This window comes from Pelobates fuscus, chromosome 4 (assembly GCF_036172605.1).
Source record: "Pelobates fuscus isolate aPelFus1 chromosome 4, aPelFus1.pri, whole genome shotgun sequence".
NCBI lineage: Eukaryota > Metazoa > Chordata > Amphibia > Anura > Pelobatidae > Pelobates > Pelobates fuscus.
Genome location: NC_086320.1, coordinates 329,359,852 through 329,384,254, shown reverse-complemented (window position 1 = coordinate 329,384,254; position 24,403 = coordinate 329,359,852). Strand labels below are relative to the sequence as shown.

The following is a 24,403-nucleotide window of genomic DNA, read 5'->3' as shown; positions in this document are numbered from 1 at the left end:
TGATACCACTAAAATAACACATAAGGAAATAAATAGACATTTTATTAGTGTTAAGGTTAATGCATACTTTTTTAGTTTTAAGGTTTTTGCATACTTATTCACCATCTGTGTAAACATACATTTAAAAAAAGACACAAACATACATCTCTTTCTTAATAAAACAGACTCTATATTTCTTTTTCTTGCATTTATTTATATAAAAAAAAAATCATGTTTGAGCACATGGGAACTATGTGTTTTTGATACTTTCATACAGTCATAATCTGCCCAAGGAGTGCTGGGTTTCGAACTTTAATCAGTGCAGTGATGATGGATGATCCTTCACATACAGATTCTTGAAGTCGAGATGCATCCTGTTTAAAAATAAAGAGATATAAATGTCAAAATAATTTTTTTTGCAAACCCTAGATTTTCAGAAATAATCACACTTCCACAGCTTAACCAATGTGCAGTAAATATTGCAGTAGAAAAAAGTAATTTGCAATTTCATTCCAATATTTTCATTTTGAGCACCTTAAAAAAATAATTGACTTGCATTAATGAGTCCCCATTGATCTGAATGATTACTCAGTTGGAACAAAACTTACAGTATAGAAGCCAACAGTGGCTATTATTTCCTGACGCATTATTATTTCTGTCCTAATTTTAAGTGTTAGCTATGCACATTATACTCCATATTTTTTTTTTATGAAAGTACTAAATCAGGAGAGTATGAGTCTAACTGCTAATGATACACATTATACACTCCCAAGCTTCAAAAAACTAAGGCAGACAGAGCAAGTAAATGTTCAAGGAGGATCACCACTCTGAAGAAATCTGCTCATATTTGACTTATCTCCACCGCTCTTAGTGTTTGCGTGCCTTTATTCCAAAGCCATGAACATAAACACTTCTCTTACATGCTTTATGTTTTGTTTTTTCATTGAAGATGACAGTAATTTCCCCGGAATCAATATATGGGCTCCCACCAAACCCACTCCCCAGAATTTTTTTTAAATTCAGATTTTATTACAGTTTTCAAAATATACAATATACAAGGAGATAGACAAACAGTAAACACACTTGGTCATTCCGAAAAAGTGACTGTATAATTCTGTTCACTATCTGGAGTCAGATTGAAATAACTAAATGTATTGATTTGTTTTGAAGGTTTTCCACATTGCCAGAGCCAGAGCCGTGTATATGCGCTGAGCCGGTGAGAACGGTCCAATCAAATGTGTCAGTCAAGTTGAAATCCAGAACAAATTCAGGCTCATTTGGAACCTGTTTTGCTAAATCGGGATATTACTAAATAGTGTGAATAATGATTTACTGTCTAAATGGCCTTGTCTGGTATGGTGTCATTCGGACCTAAGTGACTAGATCCCTGAGTGTACTGCTTCACAGGTTAATAATGCACCAACAGTAACTGAGGTCAGAGGTTTCTATAAAGTGATAACCATCTAAAAAAGAAAAACACTTGTATATTATTTCAAAACCATTAACTCAGGAGAGGGGGCTATTTATAAAGTGAGGTACATATCACTATGGAAACCAGTAGAATAAGCAGTAATCTTCATAAATTACAATGACTGTTCTACTATCAGAACTTTTGTTCACTTTTCATTAACTGTTCATTTCATTACAAATCTTCCTGCAATAAGCTTTTGGCAAATGCTAAATTTCTTTCCTGTTTCTGTGCCACGTACTTGTGCTGCTAGTTCTGTGGCACGTGGTAAAACCTAGATAATAATATCCTGTCATTTAAGTGAAACGTATCAAGTCACATCCTCGCTTCCTGGTCTGCAGGGCCAGGAAGTTACTTTGCTGTAATAATACGCAAATCAGACAGCAATGACTATTTTACATCGTCCCAGCAATTATAGATCTCTTTTGGCCGCATTAGAGACATTGTATTTTTCTTGTCTTCATATAAAATGTTTATAACTTCATTCTACAGGTGCTCTGGAGCTTAGCTCACTATTGAACGTCATTGATGGTTTAACTGCACTTTCTTTTGCTGATAAGTAGATTTCAAACATTTAAAAAAAAACAGTAAAACCGTTAATTCATTACAAACGCTGAAGGATTTCTGACTATATATTGCCTATACTAAAGGGTACGCATTGAAAATAATTATTCTCTATGGCAATTCTATTAAAACAATATTCTGGGCATAGGAGCAGGGCCGGCCTTAGGGGTGTGCGAGCTGTGCGGCCGCACAGGGCGCCATGGAGCAGGGGGCGCCGTGCGGCCGCACAGCCGATTTAAAAAAAAAAAAAAAAAAATTTTTTTTTTTTTTTTTAAATTTGCAGCGGGGGCGGAGCTTACCGTGCGGCGGGGGCGGAGCTAAAAGCGCCGGAAAACGGCTGCAGGGGAAGCAGGAAGGAGTCCCTGCTTCCCCACCAAACAGTCACCAGGAGCTGCACTGCGTCAACAATGAACTCCACAGGTAACTGAGTGATTGTCAGGTGAGTGTGACTCTCTGCCTGTGTGTATTACTGTCTGTGTGTGTATGACTGTCTGCCTGTGTGTGTCTGTCTGTGTGTGTGTGTGTGTGACTGTCTGCCTCTGTGTGTATTACTGTCTGTGTGTGTGTGTTTATGACTGTCTGCCTGTGTATGACTGTCTGCCTGTGTGTGTCTGTGTGTGTGTGTATGTATGACTGCCTGCCTGTGTGTGTGTGTGTGTGTGTGTGTGTATATATGACTGTCTGCCACTGTGTCTGTGTGTATTACTGTCTGCCTCTGTGTGTGTGTCTGTGTGTATGACTGTCTGCCTCTGTGTGTGTGTCTGTGTGTATGACTGTCTGCCTCTGTGTGTATGACTATCTGCCTGTGTGTGTCTGTGTGTGTGTGTATATGACTGTCTGCCACTGTGTGTCTGTGTGTATTACTGTCTGCCACTGTGTGTCTGTGTGTATTACTGTCTGCCTCTGTGTGTTTGTCTGTGTGTATTACTGTCTGCCTCTGTGTGTGTGACTGTGTATGACTGCCTCTGTGTGTATGACTGCCTCTGTGTGTATGACTGTCTGCCTCTGTGTGTCTGTGTGTATGACTGTCTGCCTGTGTGTGTCTGTGTGTATAACTGTCTGCGTGTGTGTGTGTGTGTGTGTATGACTGTCTGCCTCTGTGTGTATGACTGTGTGTGTGTCTGTGTGTATTACTGTCTGCCTCTGTGTGTGTCTGTGTGTATTACTGTCTGTGTGTGTCTGTGTGTATGACTGACTGTCTGCCTGTGTGTGTCTGTGTGTATGACTGTCTGCGTGTGTGTGTGTGTATGACTGTCTGCCTCTGTGTGTATGACTGTGTGTGTGTCTGTGTGTATTACTGTCTGCCTCTGTGTGTGTCTGTGTGTATTACTGTCTGTGTGTATGACTGACTGTGTGTGTGTATGACTGCCTGCTTGTGTGTGTGTGGATGTCTTCCTGTGTGTGTATGGCCGTCTGACTCTGTGTGTGTGTGTGTCACATACAACCAATACACGCATATCACACACTGTTAATATACCCATTACAAATATCACACATAGCATACATATCACACACAGTCATCACACGTACTATTACATACACAGACAACACAAACATAACAGCATACATGGATGACGGGGGGGGGGGGGGGGCGCTGTGAAGATTTTTCGCACAGGGCGTCTAAATGCCTAAGGCCGGCCCTGCATAGGAGTAATATTACCCAAAACTGAACACATATGCTCCAAATAAACAGAAAGACAGTTGTTGGTTTGTATTTGTCTGTGTGCGCACACAGACATGCTCACACACATTCACACATTTGGAGTAAAGGTTAATGGTTAAGAGTACAAAATTAAGTTTATTAGTGATGACAGTTAATGGAAAAAATAAAAGACATTTTAAATCATAATTCAATTGTTCACAGGGCTCTGTTTTAAGTCAAATGAGGAAAAAACCTGTGGTTTATGCTAATATTGTGAATGCCAACACGCAGTCTTCATAGAAGTTTCCAAGCGGAACTCATAATTTTATATTTCCTAGATTCCATATTGTTGTATGACTGGATGCCAAAAACAGATTATAAGCAGCTTCTTACAATAAATAGTTTACCCATTTACTCATATGGCTGTGTTAAAAGTTTATACACAAATAGAACACTGCAGCAGAGGTCTGAAAAACAGACTGCCATTGTGATTTTATATTCAGCCGTCAACAATTATCCTGCATTACTGACCACCCACGATACAAGCACAAGTGATTTAGCAGAAAGACATGCAGCCGTATAATCATATGAGGCATACGGATTATGCAAGCTAACTTTTCACCATTTGCAAAGACCTTTACTAAAATAAACTGACCTTGAATGTAGAATCGTGTCAGATGTAAAAAGAAAAAGAAAGAAAAAGATCTCTTGATGCTCATAAGATTTGCATTGCACACCTACGCTAAGCACACACAGCAATGGCCTAAATCAATTATGGGCACGCAGAAAAATAAGTCATTTAATTGAATTAGGATTTTTGTCTGTGTAAGCAGCTCCATGTAAGGAAGGCATTAACATGGAGAAAACTTGTTCTAATCAGATACTTAAGCATTAAACAAATGCTTAATGTACTGGAATAAACTAATACAAATCAGGTGGCTGCTGAGACATTTAAGAAACAGCAGATGAAAAAATTAAACATTCCTTTCATAGGCTTGATTGCTACAGGAATAAAATGGTCATATTTTAATTTAAAGGGGTAGTCTAAGTAACATATCACAGTCAGTTCTGTGTAGTGAGTATGCTTCATAGCCTATAGGTGCCATTCCCCCTTTCCTTGTCAAACCATTTTGGAGCTGTTTGGCAAAAGCCGAGCTTTCTCCAAAATCAAGAAACTGTACTGTGACGGAGCGCCATCACTGAGTGCCATATCCTCGTGTTCCCACTGCTTATTCGTGTGTTTCGCCTTGTGTTTCGTACTGTACTCTGTTTTCCGTTTGGGAGCGTTCATACGAACGGAATCCATTCGTCTTCCGAACAGGGACCAACCCGGCCCCCCTTTAGAATGTTCACACCAATCAATTAGAACGTTAGCACCTATAACATATGTGCGAAACCGTAAGGGAAGTAATTAATGAGGGCTCCCCTGGGTGGCCGCCATTTCGTATAGAGAAACGCCAACCAGGGGGAGCATTGGTATCCCAAAAGGAGACACATTCCTTGCGGGGTCTTCGCACCGGAACTCCACGAACGGGTTCCTGAGGTTGGTTTGGACACTTTTGGGGTACAGGCTGTTCGGGCGGGGGATCGCTCTACCTATTCCTAAAGGAGCTTAAGCACTATCCGGACTAGTGGCTGCCCAAAGAACGTTCTCCCTGGTGCTACCTGTGTGGAGATATCCATCAGAGAGAGAGAGAGAGAGACGCAAGTCCAGCAGAGCATCCCTGGAACTGTGAGTTGGCCTGGCCACCTGGAAGTCTGTGCCGGCCAATGGGAGGAGGGAAACCATTCAAACTGGTTCTGCGCCCTTTCTACTGATTGGCTGGCGAAACACCTTCCCTCCCTGAGCACCGATTGGTGCAAATTGGTTTGCGACATTTCTCCTGATTGGCGGGCGGAATGGTTCCCCTTCCTGAGCACCAATTGGTGTAAATTGGTTTGCACCCTTTTTCCACATTGGCTGTTGCTTGGTTTAGGCACAAAGTTTGAATTCCCATGACTAAACTGACACGGTTGGCGGTCCAGTCCCTGTATGCCTGATGATGGTAGAAGTTACTGTGTGGAAAAGGACTATCAGGGTCTGGTGCAGGGTAACCACACGCCCCCTGGTGTTGAGCACCAGGGTTTGTGCGGCCACATACCATGGCCCTGATGCAGCTTCTGCGGGTCCTGGGAGCTTGATATTATGCAGATATGCAGGTACTAGAAACAAGGCAAGACTAAAATAGGCACCCATCAAGATAACAAGACTAGAAGAGCCCAGAACCAGAGCAGGACAGAAAGCAGATACCAGAACATGTACACAAGACATGAGGGAAACATTACCAGGACATGGACAGGGCAGGACTGTACACGAACTGGGAATACAAGACAAAATAAAACAAGACAAGAAATACAAGGTAATACAAGAGGAGAAATAACTAAGTACTATATATGCAATAAACATTGGAGATGTAGACATACATAAATGGCCAAGATATATGAGGCCCACCACTGCGCCAGAGTACGTCAATTACGGTGGGACCTAACTTCCTAGATATGACTAAAAGTACAACAATAAAACACACAGTACTTACCTACAAGGAAAGGAGCAGAGGAATGAGACCACTGCTAGCAAGAACAAACTGAAACAAAAAGGATAAATGGCAAAGAAACGGGCGTGGCAACAAAAAACAAAAATATAAAGGAATCCAGGAGACTGGGAAATCCAGGAACATAATAAAGGAATGAACCCAGAAAACCCAGCATGAAGAAAACCAGACATAGCATAGAAAACTAGAAAAAACAAGAAAAACTAAACAAGAATTGTAAAAAGAGTTCTGGATATCAGAAGCCATGACCAGAAATATCCACAGACTGTAACAGAACATGACATAACGCAACTCCGTGGAACTAATTGCGGGAATGTACAGAGCCTCGAGCCCAGACTTTATACAATGATTTCTCGGGCTCTGTACATCCGATGGCCACAATATTTGCAAGGATACTAGTTGTGACCCAGGGCTATCCAGGTATTTTTATATGTGTACCCCTTTCCCGTCCAGGGCGCGGAGCCCCCTAAGTTTCCCCCATGTATGTAATGTGTCCTATTGTCTGTAAATGTTGCACTGTTGGTATCTCCCAGATCAGGAGACGGTGATGTATCGCCTTTATTTTTGTGGATTTGTTGCTCACGGTGGATGAGGCAATTTCAATAAATAGTTGAGGTGACTTGCTCGGACCTTTGCCAAGATCTTAATGTTAATGTTGAAAAGCAATATTGAAGGGCCCCAAGTATAAGACATATTCACCTGTATCACATCAGGATGAAGAGGCCTTCCTCAAATGATATGGTAAGAGTTTAGTAAGGTAAAAGAGAAGAAAAGGCTTTTCTGGAATATAATAAAGGAAGTTATTTGATATAAATGCAAAAGTCTTTTTTGAAATGTTTAAAGGAAGATCTTAGCAAAGTAGAGCAGAATAAACCACCTATCTAAGGCGTTTTGTTCACAGGTGTGACTTAATCATAGAGAAATAACAGACCACATAGCTAATCCTGAGTAAAGACTATACCCTTAATGTAATTGTGGGTTAATATATCTTTAAATGATGCATATCTATTTTGTTTGCTTATATTGTTTGGTGACTTAAACAATAATTAAATGAAAGTAACACTGTTGATTAAAATATACCATTATGTCAGCATCGTTTCTCAAGCTTGACTCCAACAGTTTAGTCTGCAGTTTAGATAGAACTTTTGTGTGCTTGGGCATCTAAATTTTACTCCAGTTGAACAATGAAAGTGCTTGGATTGACTGAACACTTTCCAGCTTTATTTCACATGGATGTATGTAAAAAAGGAACATTGCTATTCAAAGATTGAATAAAACCTTAAAATTACCTTTATTATGTATGATTTATTTATACACACACACACACGGTTTAAAATTCCACTGTCCGCTAGCCATTGGTGAGTAAAAAATCAGCTGTGGTAAGTAGAAACTGGAGTCATATGCTTTTTATCCTATCTCCTAATTATCTTGTCTGAAACAAACAGAAAACCCTTTGGTGACATCTTGTACCTACCTCTTTAAGGTAATACAAAAGTGAGTAGGTTAAAATAATGTATCTGGAAAACCAGAAGCAGACACATAATACATAACTAGATTGCTCATTATGTGTGTCCCCCCCCCCCCCCCCCCCTTTTTATGACCTGGAATTACAACAATATCGATCATATTGTTCTTAATGGTAATGCCATCATTAGACAGGTGCAGAGTATTGCAATTTCTTTCTCTGCTGATCCTGACTTTCAATTAAAAGGATTCTATGCAACTGTCGTAAATTACTCGGCACTCGTGGAAGCACAAATGATTCCCAGCTTTTGAGCATGTTTCATAACGCACTTTGGATTTTGGTGACTTGGAAAAAAAAGAGTTGTCAGGATAGGGGTCATAAATGAAGACTTCCCCGAAAGATCTGGGACTGTACGAAACCATGTAAGGGAAAGCATTTGCATCACTTTAGTGTTGATTTTTTGGGTTCTAATGAAATGCAGAAACCAATCTCTTTTCAATCTTCTAAAACAGAAATGTTTGCCTAGATGCATCATATCCAGTATTCACAATGCATCAGCATGGCATTTGTGATAAAAATCAAAGAAGATTATTCACTGAGCAAAAGGCAGACTAAACAATTCCAAAATAATTCCCAAAAAAACATAACAGTGGTATACCTACTTTGTATTGCAAATATATTCGTATTTCTTTTAAATTGGTAATAAAAACCAAATGTCAGATCCAGAATTGCATTACTGAAGTCATCTGCTCCAATAACTGACGACGGTATACATACTAAACAAAGTAGAGCAGAAAATATCTATGACGGTGTTTGCATTGCTTATATACAGAAGGATCCTAAAAGATATACTCTTGGGAATAAGCAATTTACCCAACTTTCCTGTAATTTACCAAACTTTGCTTCCACATGTTTCACAGTTTTATTCAAAAAAGTTCTGAATGTTTCTTAGAAGAAATGTATGTATATATATATATGCAAAAGCCAACTCAGATGTAAATAGTATTATTACACACACGTCAGGCAATGGTCAGCCTGGCGTGGATGCACGTCAGGCTGCCTGCCAATCATGAAGGATGGCCAACCAAGGGCATACTGTGCAGAGCTTGGCATTGATGGGTTTAACGATGCGCTAGTTCTATGCTTTCTAAGGACTGTCCTATAGCACTCACTTGTCTACTCCTCTCCTAACGTGTTTACCGGCAGACAGAAGCTCCTGTTATACAGTCTGGGACAGAGAAAAAGTGTATGTAGTGAGTGTAGAAAAAAGGGAACATTCCACAGTATTAGAGAGACTGTAGCAGAAAGAGCATTTGTAGAGTGCGCAAAGTCAGCTTTAGCTTTTTTTTTTTATCAATGGGCCTATTCCATCAGCCCCTATGTTAATCTGGACCTGCCTAACACCTCTGTGTGTGTCTCTCGGTCCCGGACCCCTGTGTGTGTCTCTTTTTTTCCTTCCCAAGCCCCTCTGTGTGCCTCTTCCCCAGAAGCTTTGTGGGTCTATTTTTCACCCAGCCCTTTTGTGTGCCTCTCTTCTCTCCCAGCACCTCTGTCTCTGTGCCTATCCTCTGTCTCAGCCCTCTGTGCCTCTTCCAACCCAATCAGCCATCTGTGTGCCTCCCTCCCCCCTGCTCAGAGCTTCAATGGTTACATTTGTCAATTCCCATAGACAAGTGATGGCTATAGAAAAAGGATTCTTCTTGCTCATCATTTGGGTTGTGCTTAGCCATTTACCCATGTGTCCACACTTGTTTAGTATTCACTCTAATGGACTTGAATGGAGCAAGTTCAAAGAGCCCAGCACCTTTCATACAAAAGTAGGTCTCGGGAGGGCCCCCTATCCTCTCTCTGTTCAGTTGCCACAACTCTGACCATTTTTCTAGTTTACCTAAATAATTTGCCATTTGGCTTATCCCTCCTGGAACTTCAACCCTGTTACATATCTTAGTATCATCAGCAAAAAGACATACCTTACTATCAAGACCTTCTGCAATATCACAAATACAAATATTAAAGAGAATGGGTCCAAGTACAGATCCCTGAGGTACCCCACTGGTGACAAGCCCAAGCATCGAATATACTCCATTGACTACAACCCTCTGTTGCCTGTCACTCAGCCACTCACTGCCTTACCCATTCAACAATATTGGAATCCAAACTTAAAGTTAATGCTTTTCATTATCATTTTCATGAAAGTTTTAATGGAAACATTGCTGTTCTGCAGAAGGGCAATTGCAAGGTTTATATACCACTGGTGGCCGTCTGAGTGTCAGAATACAGTTGACAAAGTTCTGGTGTAAAACTCTGCTATTTCAATCAGATGGTCTTATAGAGACCATCACTGGCACAGCACAATGTTTTCCCTTGCATGCGCATTAGTCTCTAAATGCTTTCCTATCGGAATGTATTGCATTGGAAATTGATGATCTCAGCCAAAAAGACAGGAATGTAGCATGGAGACTGGCACTGTGAGGGAGAAAAGGTAAGTGAACTAACTTTTTTACTCCCTATAGGTAGGGACCGAGGACCTAAATGGCTACCAGGGCACTATAGTGTTAGGAGTACACATTTGTATGCCTAATGCTATAATGTTTGTTTAATTGGCAGTTAAGGGATATTCTTATCATGATTTGATATCTGATTAAGCAAGATGCAATATATTAACAAGTGTAAACTAATAAATGCCTATTCCTGATCTACATTAAGGTTAAAAAAGCAGGAGCTACTGAATATTTTCCATATTTACTTTTCCAAACTAAATTGATATATTTAAATAACATGGTTGAGCATTGACTGCAATTTCCAGCACAATTTGTTTTATATTTCATAGACCACCCAACAAGTATCACACAATCAGTTTCATGTGTAAGTTTTCAATGAACAATTTTTTTTTTATGTTTTTGAATAAATAAAGCTTGAATCCAGCATAAGGTAATTTTGTATTCATCAATGTTAACACAATGATCCATTTATTAGCAATCTGATGGTTAAACAGTATCCCAGAGGACCTTAAAAACACAAGACAAGAGAAACAAAATGTAAAGAACAAGGCTCACGTTTCTCCACTCCGTGAATCAATTAGAAAGATGTCGAATTCTTTGTGGTTAGGTAAGATTTTAATATGTGAACTATACACTTCATTACTGCCAATTATGTAAAGCATTATTTGCAAGACTTCCTCTCAATTTCTTTTTTTTTTTCGGAATTTAATTTCCTCAGGTGGTAGCAATTATAAAATGTTAAGACCACCAAAAATGTATTCCATACAAAACCCAAGTGTGGATATAAGGCAGTTTGCAAGAAACAGTGCGTGAAAATCAATTAAGAGAAATGTTACTGTAAGCAGAAATAAATAGCAGTCCGGATGGTTTATTTTGTCATTGACTGGGTAGTATGTAAGAAGATCTGGTTTTATATGTTTAAGTCCACATCACAAATTATTGCAATCTGTCTATACAACCTAGATTGAATTTGATGTTTTTATTCAATAGGAATGTCAAATGGAATAATAAACTTATGGATTAAGACATTTTAATGCATTCGTTTTTATTATTATTATTATATGTGCTATGAGTGGGATTTTGGTTAATTCAGAATTCTCATAAAATGGTAACATTGACTGCTCAAAGTTTAAGCGAACAGAGAATAATTCAAAAAGCATCATGGAGTTCCAAGACATATAATCAAGGTATTCATCATTTAAATATTTGGTAGGAATACATAGAACAGCTTGGCATAAAAGGGATTACATGATGAGAATCAACATAAATCAATGTAAAAAGCTACATGGTTCTAATATCAGCCCTTACAATACATTTCTAAATAAATAAAGCAGGGATTTTACATACAGCCTAGCAAACGAAAATGACAAAGTAGTCATATGTTATAAGTAAATAGAATTACCTCCGGGCAAGACAACCTTGAGAGTCTGTCTATTCACCTTGAAAATGGAGTAAAAGCCCTGCATGCTTACCATTAGCAAACCACACCTTATCCATGCTGTATCCTGGAGGCACATACATCATCATATGTAAATCAAACATCAACATTTTTAAGGATGCTATTTATTAGACTTAAGAAAACAGATAGCTTTAATGACCAACTTTTTCCAGAGTTGTGCTAACAAAACTGAAATTGATGTGGCAATTATTTAGACACTACAGAGGTAGAACATGAGAGCAGATACAAAATGGTCAATATACGAAGATATTTTGTAAATCTGTAGAGAGCAAAGCCATATGTTCTTTAACCCCTTCCCGACCGCGGACGTATCAGGTACGTCTGGCAGAAAACAGTCCATAATGACCTTGGACGTACCTGGTACGTCTGCACCTACTTTGAGCTCTGGAAGCTCTGATAGTATAGCAGTGATGCTCTGCATGTGATGAGTGCCTTGAGGGGTCCTGGCACTCAGTGCATATATAATAATATATATAAAAAAATAAATATAAAATAAATAAAATGATCAATATTAACTCCCCTCCCCCCTTTTTTCTAAAGGCAGTGAATCATGGGGCTTCTGGGGGCGTCCCTAGCATGCCGCATCATAAGGGGCAGGCTGGGGTCATACAATCACAGCTTGCCCCATTAGCAATTTCATGCCAAGTGTGTTCCCCATTTCTTGATTAGTGTGGATCTGCCTCCCTCTCTTCACTTGTGTTTTAGTGAGAGAGGGAGAGAGATCTGTGGTTTAGCTAGAGAGATTTAGGTATTTATAGGTAGGGATTTGTAAAATCTTGAGACCCAAAGGCTCTTTTCAGAGCCATTAACCCCTGTCTTGCCAGTGATCACTATAATCACTGGCTCTTGCACAGCAGCACTTTTCTGCTGTTTGTGCCTTTTTTTTTAGGGGTTCATTTTTTTGTGATCTTTTTTTCTTTTTTGAGACCCAAAAGCTCTTTTTAGAATGATTAACCCCTGTCCTGCCAGTGATCACTATACAGCACAGCATCACTTATTTTGCTGTCTGTTCATTTTTTCAGGGGTTATTTTTATTTTTTTGTGACAGGCCACTAAGTAAAGTGATCGTGATCATGTCACATGGGTCATGGAAGCCAACCCGCGCTGAGCAGTCATATGTCACCCTTGCGCTAGAGTCTGACGCGTCTATGTCAGACTCTGACCCTGATTTTGACCCTGCCAGGTGCTCAGATACATCATCACTAGATACAGTGTCTACTGCTAGTGATGTATCTGGTGATGTTGTATCTGTGCCTGCTAGTCCCCCTGCCAGAAGGAGACGTGCTGCTCCAGCTGGCAGAACTGCTGAGGAGTGGGTAGTGCCTCATCGCCAGAGGCCAGACATCCCATCCTTTACTGCAAATCCTGGCATTAATTTGGATGTCACAGGATTTAGCCCTCAGCAGTTTATGGAGGTGTTTCTGGGCGATGATGTATTGGGGAACATTGTCGCCCAAACTAATTTATATGCCCATCAATTCCGAGCTACAAATCCGGACTCTTTTTTGGCAAAGCAGCAATGGGCCCCCATCGATGTGCCAGAATTTAAAAGATTTTGGGCATTGACTATGCTGATGGGCATCATAAAGAAGCCCTCCATCCGCTCCTACTGGAGCAGTAGCCCCATCTGCTCTACCCCCATTTACTCCCAATGTATGTCACGGAAGAGGTATGAAATGATTCTGCATTTCATGCACTTCAGCGACAACAGCTTGTGTCCCCCTAGGGAGCATCCCCAGTTTGACAGGCTGTATAAAATCCACCCCCTGATTACCCACTTTGCTGCAAGGTTTGCAGAGGCTTATACGCCTGGAAGGAATATATGCGTGGATGAATCCCTGATGAAGTATAAGGGAAGGCTCGGATTCAAGCAGTATGTTCCTTCCAAGCGCTCTAGGTATGGTGTAAAGATGTATAAGCTCTGTGATAGCGAGACTGGGTATACTCAGGCCTTCCGGGTGTACGAGGGAAAGGATAGCCACCTTGACCCTCCAGGTTGCCCAGAACATATGGGAACCAGTGGCAAGATTGTCTGGGACCTGATATTCCCCCTGATGAACAAAGGGTACCACTTGTATATTGACAATTTTTATACAAGTGTCCCTTTGTTCAAGCTACTGTACTGTTTTGATACAGTAGCTTGCGGCACAATTAAAAAGAACAGCACAGGTTTCCCAGGACAACTTGCACGCACCCGGCTACGAAGGGGGGAGACCTCAGCTCTGCGCCAAGAGGAGCCGTTGGCAGTTAAGTACAGAGACAAGAAGGATGTGTACCTTCTTACCACCATCCACACTGAGGGGACTGTGGAGGTCCCTATACGTGGCAGAGCTGAGAGAACGAGGAAGCCAGTGTGCATCAAGGCCTATAACCGTCATATGGGTGGGGTTGATCTGGCAGATCAGCTGCTGCAGCCCTACCTAATTATACGAAAGAAAAGGGCCTGGTACAAAATGACCCACAACGCTTTCTTGTTGTTCAAAAAAGCAAACCCCGGGACGCAACTGAGATTTTTACAGTTTCAGCTCCAGATCATTTCGGGGATTTTGTACCGTGATGCACCTGCTTCCCGGGCGGTGATGGGAGAGAGCAGAGTTGGGGCTACACATTTTATTTTTAAAATTCCCCCTACTGTGGCAAAGCAGAATCCCCAAAAAAGATGCAGGGTCTGTTCTAAGAGGGGGCAGAGAAAAGATAGTGTATATTACTGTTCTGATTGCCCTGGACAGCCTGGACTCTACATTGGCGACTGCTTCAAACGATACCACACGCTGGTCCATTTTTAATTTATTTTTTAACATTTGCCGTTCAGTTTTTTTTTTTTGGTGTCTTTTTTTTTTTTTTTTTTTGGGGGGGGTGGGGGGGGGGAGATTTGTTACATTTACCCCGTGCATGGGGGGCATGGGTGTCCTTAGGAGGCCTCGCAGAAAACAACCCGGGGTGTTTTCTTGCAATAACCAACAACGGGCTCTCCTAAATCACAGTCAAAAAGCGCTGTGCGTGTGTAAAATTGAGGATTGAACAGTTACCTCCACACACGTTCTTCAACTTTTTTTAATTTTTTGTATGGCTAAAAAAAAGTTGCAACAAAGCACTCCAAATGCAATACCTCGGGGTTTTACGTTTCAAGTATGTACCCTTTTGTGGCGATATATAAAACTGGGGTATGTGATAAGCCCCAAGCTAAAGATAGGCCTATCAAAATAAATACTCTAAATTTCAGCTCAAATTGTAAGTCATACAATTGTAACCGTACCTTCCCAAAATCCTGGCAAACCTATGCATGGGGCATGGGTGTCCTAAGGAGGCCTTGCAGAAAACAACCCGGGGTGTTTTCTTGCAATAACCAACAATGGGCTCTCCTAAATCACAGTCAAAAAGCGGTGTGCGTGTGTAAAATTGAGGATTGAACAGTTACCTCCACACACGTTCTCCAACTACTGTGGGGTGTAAACGTTTCAAATATATGCACGCTCATGGCAAGAAAATACATTGGGATATCTGATAAGGCCCCCAAAAGGAAGATAGGCAAACAAGATATGTAAATTTGAAAAACACATATCAGACATTTTGCTTTGCACCCCCCAGTGAACCCGACAAACGTATGCATGGGTGTTATCGCTGTACTCGGGAGATGATGCCGAGTACATATTGGGGTGTCCTTTGGCAGTAACACCTAACAGGAGCTTAGAATCTATGCCCAAAGTAGAATGCGTGAGTAAAAAATAACACCACTAAAACGTTTGACAGAGACTGGTGGTAGAATTAGTGCATGTAAAGTGTTGAAATGCCACCATGTGAAATGCCCTAGGGTGTGTACTTTTCAAAAACATACAGTTTGACGGAGGTGAATTACATTGGCCGGCTTCAGACATGTTCCACCTGGGACATGGGTGCATGATGGCCAGCTGTTTTTTTTTTTTTTTCATCATATTTTACTTTTTTTATTCTAGTAAATTATATGATATGATGAAAATAATGGTATCTTTAGAATGAACATTTAATAGCGAGAAAAATGGTACATAATATGTATGGGTACAGTAAATGTGTAAGAGGCAAATTACATCTAAACACAACCACTGCAGAAATGTAAAAAGAGCCCTGGTCCTTAACGGTAATAAAATAGAAAAATGGCCTGGTCACTAAGGGGTTACGAGGGGCAAGATCTTTGTTGTAGAACGGAGAACACAATAATGGGTTGGTTGCATTCTTTTATTTATGGTCATGAGTTTTCATTGCTGGCTTATGCTGTTTCGAAAAACAGAATTGTGGAAAGGTTCAGATTTCATATGCAAAAACATGGAAAACTCCCTAGGAACCGATAGCTATGGTAAACAGTTACATGGACCAGGGCAGATCCTAGGATCACAGACGCCTGGGTGCTGAATTTTTCTTTTGCCTCCCCAGTGTGTGTGTTCATCTTACTAACTTCTCCACTTTGTAAATGTCCAGACGTGCATGTTTCTATGGCAACGACTGCACCTCTCCCATTTTTTAATCAGAACCACGCTCACTGACAGTCACACACTCTCACTGAGAGAGACACATTGACAGACACACGCTGGTAGACACACACTCAGTGACTGACACAATCTCACTGATTTGACACACACTAACTGACAGACACACTCACTGACAGTCACACTGACGCAGACCCTCAAGGACAGACATACACTCTCATTGACAGACACACAACCTCAGTGATTTGAAGCACACTCATTGACAGACACACACTCACTGACAGACACATATTTTTTTTTATTTTTTCAAGAAATAAAACATCCCAGTTTACGATTTTTGAAGGTTCATGTGTCTTTTTTCAGTTTGCACGTATCACATGTATACTTTACATGAATAAAGAGCGATGCAGGAAACATTTCCCAAAAAAATAAGTTAAACGATAAACTATTTAAAAATAAAAATAAACAATCTGTGTTAAAAATATAAAAAATATCTAATTATTTTACAATGTATTTCTCATTTATGTCAGACTAAAGTAGACTAAATGCATAGCTGTTCAGATGTTGCTCAATAAGTGTGAACATATTTCTCATCCATTTGTAATTAAAGGACCATTATAAGCACCCAGACCAGATCAGCTTAATGAAGTGGTCTGGGTGCCTGGTCCATCTAGGATCAACCCTTTTTTTATAAACATAGCAGTTTCAGAGAAACTGCTATGTTTATACTGAGGGTTAATCCAGCCTCTAGTGGCTGTCTCATTGACAGCCGCTAGAGGCGCTTGCGTGCTTCTCACTGTGAAAATCACAGTGAGAAGATGCCAGCGTCCATAGGAAAGCATTGATAATGCTTTCCTATGAGACCGGCTGAATGCGTGCGCGGCTCCTGCTGCGCATGCGCATTCAGCCGATGACATCGTGAGGAAAAAGGAGAGGAGGAGGAAAGCTCCCCGCCCGGCACTGGAGAAAGGTAAGTGTTTAACCCATTCCTCTCTCCAGAGCCTGGCGGGAGGGGGACCCTGAGGGTGGGGGCACCCACAGGGCACTATAGTGCAAGGAAAACGAGTATGTCCTTGCAATGACAGGCACACAATCTCACTGATTTGAAGCACACTCACTGACAGACACATACATTTACTGACAGACATACACACTGACAAACACACACTCCCTGACAGACACACTCACACATTCTTGCACACTCACATATTAAGTTTATTTTTTGAGGCACATCCATCCTCCCTATCTTTGAGCGAACTGGTGTGGGTCCTCTCCCTGTGGTCGAGTGTGGGGCTGTGCTGTAATCTTGTAGTTCCTCACTCCTCCTGTGTGTTGTTTAGTATACTGGGTCCAGAATGATGTCATATTCCGTCTCCCTGCTTCACAGATGGTTCGCGAAGGAGGAACTGCAAAATCAGTGCTCCCTCCTCACCGCCGGCTGCCTGCCTGCCTGCCTCTCCTCCCTCCTCTGGCATATGTCGGCAGAGTAGGCCCCTTCCATCAAGGTAAGCAGATGCCTACTCTGCCTTACTGAATAAAATAATGCTTCGGAAGTGTTGTCAAGTTGTCAAGTCAGCCACCTCCTGGGCCCCCCTGTGACAGGGCTCCATTCGGCGCCCCCCTCTTTTAGGCGCCTGGGCGCAGTGCACCAGTGCCTTCAGTAGCTGTTAAACTTATGTCTGCTTGAGGCATTTCCTCATTGAAGACTTTCAGTTATTAAAAGTCTTTATGTTAAAATTCATAGAGGGGTGCATATCTACCTTGTTGAATGAGCAGGTAGAGGGGATGCTGCTGCCAGGGAGGAGCAGAAGAGGGATAAGGGGGATCATCAACATGTGTCCATCCAGTGTGAGTATTGCTGAGGTGATTCCTGGTGTCAGAGGAGAAGGGGTGGAAGACTAGACAGATCTGGATGTCAAGCTGCAGACCAGTCACTTCTTTTCCCGTTAGCAAATAAATAAAGAGTAAACATCTACATGTCTGTGTAGTCTTGTGGAGTTCCTAAGATTATGAAAATAAGAAAAAAATGCAGATGCAATGTTTCTAATGAAATGTACCAGATATTTAGGATTATTTTATAGATGGCTTGTGCTCATGGAACGGTTTTCTCTGCAAAGTAACTATGTTTTATTAAAGAAGGGATATGCTGGTGGTGCCTTTCTGATTGCTATTTAGTGGTGTCATCACTTCAGACTGCTTATATGAAAACAGCTAACTAAAATAAATGTCATTGGCTATCATCTGCATTATATGCGTGTTTAGAGTTTTATTTCATTTTTTTTCTATATTATGTTACTATGCTTACTAGTATATTAGAATCGTAGATTGGAATTCTGTCAAAGTTTGCAGGCATAATTACTACACTGCATAGTGAAGGCTTTGGGATCCTTGATCTAATATTTAACAACTGGTAGCTCCACATGTGCGAGCCTCAGTCCCACTTATTGATGTTACTATTCACGGCACCAGCCTTTGCCAGAAGCAAGCAATAAAACCCTAAAAGTAATGTAAAAAAAAATTAAAAAAATCGGTATGTGAGTATTTGGCATTGTACATGGCCACATTAATCTGAAAATTATACAAAACTAAAAAAGAAACCTAGCTTCAACATAATGCACCATGTTTGTGCATAAAAACCCTTGTTAAACAAAATAAGCAAAACAAACACAAAGAGGCGATATGGAGGGAACACACTGACAAGAGGCAGCATATATTCCTACGAAAAACCCCTAGCAAGGAGCACATGGGAAATATAAACAATGATTAAATAAAATGTTTACTTAAATATGCTTTATCCTGACCATACCTTAATCTAAACCGTTTGAGTTCACCTTAACTATTATTAGAGTCTGCGAGAAAAAACATGTAAACTCTATTAAGGCAGCATTCCTCTACTTACTGGATTAACTGAAAATAAGTTTTAGATGTAGATTGCATGCAGAAAAAAATGTTCCCTTACATTAATGACATACTAAATATTGATGCTAATGGCCAATTCTGCAGCTTCCCATCAACATTTCATATATATACTGTATGATTAAGATTAATGCAGGCACACACATTGATATCTTTCAAATCAGTGCTTTTTTTGTGATAAATGTCAGGTAACAATAGCTCACCTAATGGCTTGTCAGGTGCCTATAATCACTTATATGCCCCAGGGTATTCGGTTAATGCCAATAAAAGTGAAGACATTTTGCAAACTCCAGCCCTCCAGATACAAAATAGAACAGATTTTAGAGATATCCCTGACGCAATATGTTTTCACTACCCACCTATTTATCATTGACCTGGTCATTTCTACTGATCCACCTGTGCTGATTTAGGTTATCAGTCAACCCACCACTGTTGTGTGCCTCAAGGGTAAGAATCTGAAGAACACCGAAAGTGAGTATACTGCATTTTTTACTACATTCATCACAACAGACTTCACTAAACAAAGAACTGTTGGAATATCTCGCATGGCTGTTACAAAAATTGGTGTACCTAACCACTTCCAGGCAAAAAACTAAATAAAGATCTGACAGAGGACATAAAAAAAAAAAATACACAGTAATGCTAACGTTACCAGCGTGCAAACCAGTAACATTAAAGGAAGAAAAGAATAGAAAATCAGCTCAAACACTAGTCAGTAACTGATACTCAAAATAAAACATAAAACCTCAGGTATGTTAGAATGATAGTTACCATTTGCCTGTGTTAATGCATTCTTTAAGATAAATCACACTGACTGGAAGTGGAGAGAGGAGAGAGGATAAGAAAAAACATGTGGATGTGTTATAGATGGGTTTAGAGGATAGCATCATATTAAAATGTACAAATACACACAATCACATACATACATATATATATACATGGGCGTAGGAACCCAAAAAAATCTAGGGAATTTGCAGTCGCTATATAAATGATTAAATAATAACATTAAAGGGTCACTACTAGGATGGGGTTTTACTTACCCGGATACAGCGCCGGGATCCTCCTGATTAGAACCACCCCTACCCTTCCCATGAATATTAGAACCACCCCTACCCCTTCCATGCACAAAAGAACCCCACCTACCCCTTCCACGCATATTAACCCCCTACCCCTTCCATGCATATTAGTACCCCCCTAACCCCTTCCATGCATATTAGTACCCCCTATCCCCTTCCATGCATATTAGAACCCACCCTACCTCTTCCATTCATATTAGTACTCCCCTAACCCCTTCCAATCATTTTTCTACCTCCCCCCTCCTCCCATCCATATTAGTAGCCCCCCCCTAAACCCTTCCAATTATTTTTCTATCTACCCCTCTCCCCCTATCCTTATTAGTAGCCCCCCTAACCCTTTCCAATTATTTTTCTGCCATGTTAACTAACGCCAGTGCTGGAGTGCCGCCGTGTTTACATTAAAAGGCCTGCAGGGACAGGCTATAGACACCAGAACCACTACATTAAGCGGCAGTGGTTCTTGGGACTATAGTGTTTATGTGTCTAATGTGAGGTAAATTAGAGATTAGTGCCACAAATAATATGCTAGATTGCCTACTTACAACCAGATGAGGATGATGATGGGCTCTAGCTGCAGTCTGGCTCCACTGGTCTGGTGTAGAACAGGCTCTCTGGAGGCTGTTTGTAACTGTGGTCACAAAAATCAATGTTCTGTGAGAACGGGAAGCAGCTCCATTTTTTGGAGGCCCTTTACACAGCTCAAGGTCTGGGTCCCAGGGTCCACCTTCATGTTCCACCAATAAGTTTGTTCACAGGGGGTGGAGTGTGTAGGGGATGTCCTGATATGTGTGAAAGGAATGCATTGTGTGAATCTGTGTTTGTATGTGTAAGGGCTACAAGGTGTGTTTCTGTGTATGTACGGGATGCAGTGTGTGCGTCTGTAAGGGGTGCATTGAGTGTGTGTAAGGAATGCATTGTGTGTTTCTGTGTGTGTGTGATGGATGTCAATCTCTCTCCCTCCCTTGTCACTCTCTTTCTCCCTCCCTTGTCACTCTCTTTCTCCCCCTCCCTCCCTCCCTCCCTCCCTTGTCACTCTCTTTCTCCCCCTCCCTCCCTTGTCACTCTCTTTCTCCCCCTCCCTCCCTCCCTCCCTTGTCACTCTCTTTCTCCCCCTCCTTCCCTCGTCACTCTCTTTCTCCCCCTCCCTCCCTCCCTCCCTTGTCACTCTCTTTCTCCCCCTCCCTCCCTCCCTTGTCACTCTCTGTCTCCCCCTCCCTCCCTCCCTCCCTTGTCACTCTCTTTCTCCCCCTCCCTCCCTCCCTCCCTTGTCACTCTCTTTCTCCCCCTCCCTCCCTCCCTCCCTTGTCACTCTCTTTCTCCCCCTCCCTCCCTCCCTTGTCACTCTCTTTCTCCCCCTCCCTCCCTCCCTTGTCACTCTCTTTCTCCCCCTCCCTCCCTCCCTTGTCACTCTCTTTCTCCCCCTCCCTCCCTCCCTTGTCACTCTCTTTCTCCCCCTCCCTCCCTCCCTTGTCACTCTCTTTCTCCCCCTCCCTCCCTCCCTCCCTTGTCACTCTCTTTCTCCCCCTCCCTCCCTCCCTCCCTTGTCACTCTCTTTCTCCCCCTCCCTCCCTCCCTCCCTTGTCACTCTCTTTCTCCCCCTCCCTCCCTCCCTCCCTTGTCACTCTCTTTCTCCCCTCCCTCCCTCCCTTGTCACTCTCTTTCTTCCCCTCCCTCCCTCCCTCCCTCCCTTGTCACTCTCTTTCTTCCCCTCCCTCCCTCCCTCCCTTGTCACTCTCTTTCTCCCCCTCCCTCCCTCCCTCCCTCCCTTGTCACTCTCTTTCTCCCCCTCCCTCCCTCCCTTGTCACTCTCTTTCTCCCCCTCCCTCCCTCCCTTGTCACTCTCTTTCTCCCCCTCCCTCCCTCCCTCCCTTGTCACTCTCTTTCTCCCCCTCCCTCCCTCCCTCCCTTGTCACTCTCTTTCTCCCCCTCCCTCCCTTGTCACTCTCTTTCTCCCCCTCCCTCCCTCCCTTGTCACTCTCTTTCTCCCCCTCCCTCCCTCCCTTGTCACTCTCTTTCTCCCCCTCCCTCCCTCCCTTGTCACTCTCTTTCTCCCCCTCCCTCCCTCCCTTGTCACTCTCTTTCTCCCCCTCCCTCCCTCCCTTGTCACTCTCTTTCTCCCCCTCCCTCCCTCCCTTGTCACTCTCTTTCTCCCCCTCCCTCTCTCCCTTGTCACTCTCTTTCTCCCCCTCCCTCCCTCCCTTGTCACTCTCTTTCTCCCCATCCCTCCCTCCCTCCCTCCCTTGTCACTCTCTTTCTCCCCATCCCTCCCTCCCTCCCTTGTCACTCTCTTTCTCCCCCTCCCTCCCTCCCTCCCTCCCTTGTCACTCACTTTCTCCCCCTCCCTCCCTCCCTCCCTTGTCACTCTCTTTCTCCCCCTCCCTCCCTCCCTCCCTTGTCACTCTCTTTCTCCCCCTCCCTCCCTCCCTCCCTTGTCACTCTCTTTCTCCCCCTCCCTCCCTCCCTCCCTTGTCACTCTCTTTCTCCCCCTCCCTCCCTCCCTCCCTTGTCACTCTCTTTCTCCCCCTCCCTCCCTCCCTTGTCACTCTCTTTCTCCCCCTCCATCCCTCCCTCCCTTGTCACTCTCTATCTCCCCCTCCCTCCCTCCCTTGTCACTCTCTTTCTCCCCCTCCCTCCCTCCCTTGTCACTCTCTTTCTCCCCCTCCCTCCCTCCCTCCCTTGTCACTCTCTTTCTCCCCCTCCCTCCCTCCCTCCCTCCCTTGTCACTCTCTTTCTCCCCCTCCCTCTCTTGTCACTCTCTTTCTCCCCCTCCCTCTCTTGTCACTCTCTTTCTCCCCCTCCCTCTCTTGTCACTCTCTTTCTCCCCCTCCCTCTCTTGTCACTCTCTTTCTCCCCCTCCCTCTCTTGTCACTCTCTTTCTCCCCTCCCTCTCTTGTCACTCTCTTTCTCCCCTCCCTCTCTTGTCACTCTCTTTCTCCCCTCCCTCTCTTGTCACTCTCTTTCTCCCCCTCCCTCTCTTGTCACTCTCTTTCTCCCCCTCCCTCTCTTGTCACTCTCTTTCTCCCCCTCCCTCTCTTGTCACTCTCTTTCTCCCCCTCCCTCTCTTGTCACTCTCTTTCTCCCCCTCCCTCTCTTGTCACTCTCTTTCTCCCCCTCCCTCTCTTGTCACTCTCTTTCTCCCCTCCCTCTCTTGTCACTCTCTTTCTCACCCTCCCTCTCTTGTCACTCTCTTTCTCACCCTCCCTCTCTTGTCACTCTCTTTCTCACCCTCCCTCTCTTGTCACTCTCTTTCTCACCCTCCCTCTCTTGTCACTCTCTTTCTCACCCTCCCTCTCTTGTCACTCTCTTTCTCACCCTCCCTCTCTTGTCACTCTCTTTCTCACCCTCCCTCTCTTGTCACTCTCTTTCTCACCCTCCCTCTCTTGTCACTCTCTTTCTCACCCTCCCTCTCTTGTCACTCTCTTTCTCACCCTCCCTCTCTTGTCACTCTCTTTCTCACCCTCCCTCTCTTGTCACTCTCTTTCTCACCCTCCCTCTCTTGTCACTCTCTTTCTCACACTCCCTCTCTTGTCACTCTCTTTCTCACCCTCCCTCTCTTGTCACTCTCTTTTTTCTCCCCCTCCCTCCCTTGTCACTCTCTTTTTTCTCCCCCTCCCTCCCTTGTCATTCTCTTCCTCCCCCCTCCCCTACCTGTGTTGTAGCGTGGCCGAGCCCTGTATGGTCTGCGGGTACAGGGAGATTTTGTTTCTTTTACCCGGCCGGACTAACAGAAAGTGCACACTCAGTTAGTCCGGCCGGGTACAGGAGACAGATGCTCCCTGTACCCGCGGACCATACAGGGCTCGGCCACGCTACATTGAGGGAGTGACAGGAGGGAGCGCTGAGCACTTCCCTCCTGTCAGCCCCTCTCCTCATGCTGCGCCCGGGCGGTGCGCCCTCATGGACGCACCAGCCTCGGCAAAGCTGCAGCCGTCTGAGGCTCTCTGCAGAGCGGCTGCAGCATCAGGGGGGCCGGCGGAGCTGGGGAGGATTTCCCCATAACCTGTCCCCCCCGCATGATTTGCTGGGGGGAATGCGTCCTCCCCATCCCCCCCGGTTCCTATGCTCATGTATATATATATATATATATCAGCTTAAAGCGCTCTATATATATTTAGACAAGCTTCCACACACAAGAGGTAGATCAGCCACATGAGCATACACAAATGATTGAACATACTCATAGAAGTTACCATGCAGTCCCTCATGTCTAGTTTTGGAGAAGCAGGAGAGCTGTGCCAGGAACAGGGTACAGCTCACCTACTTTCACAAGAAGTATGGTGCC

The 24,403-nt window shown here is 43.1% G+C and overlaps 1 protein-coding gene across 2 annotated transcripts in view; it reads right to left on the bottom strand.

The window, feature by feature from the left end:
• Nucleotides 1-207: 207 nt before the first annotated feature.
• Nucleotides 208-24,403, bottom strand: part of CRPPA (CDP-L-ribitol pyrophosphorylase A) — a 348,505-nt gene continuing 324,309 nt past the window's right edge. For both annotated transcript variants that reach the window (XM_063450737.1, XM_063450738.1), the window contains exon 10: nucleotides 208-353. In XM_063450737.1, coding sequence (XP_063306807.1) covers nucleotides 249-353 — 105 coding nt within the window. In that variant the 3' untranslated portion in view covers nucleotides 208-248. The remainder of the gene's footprint in view (nucleotides 354-24,403) is intronic.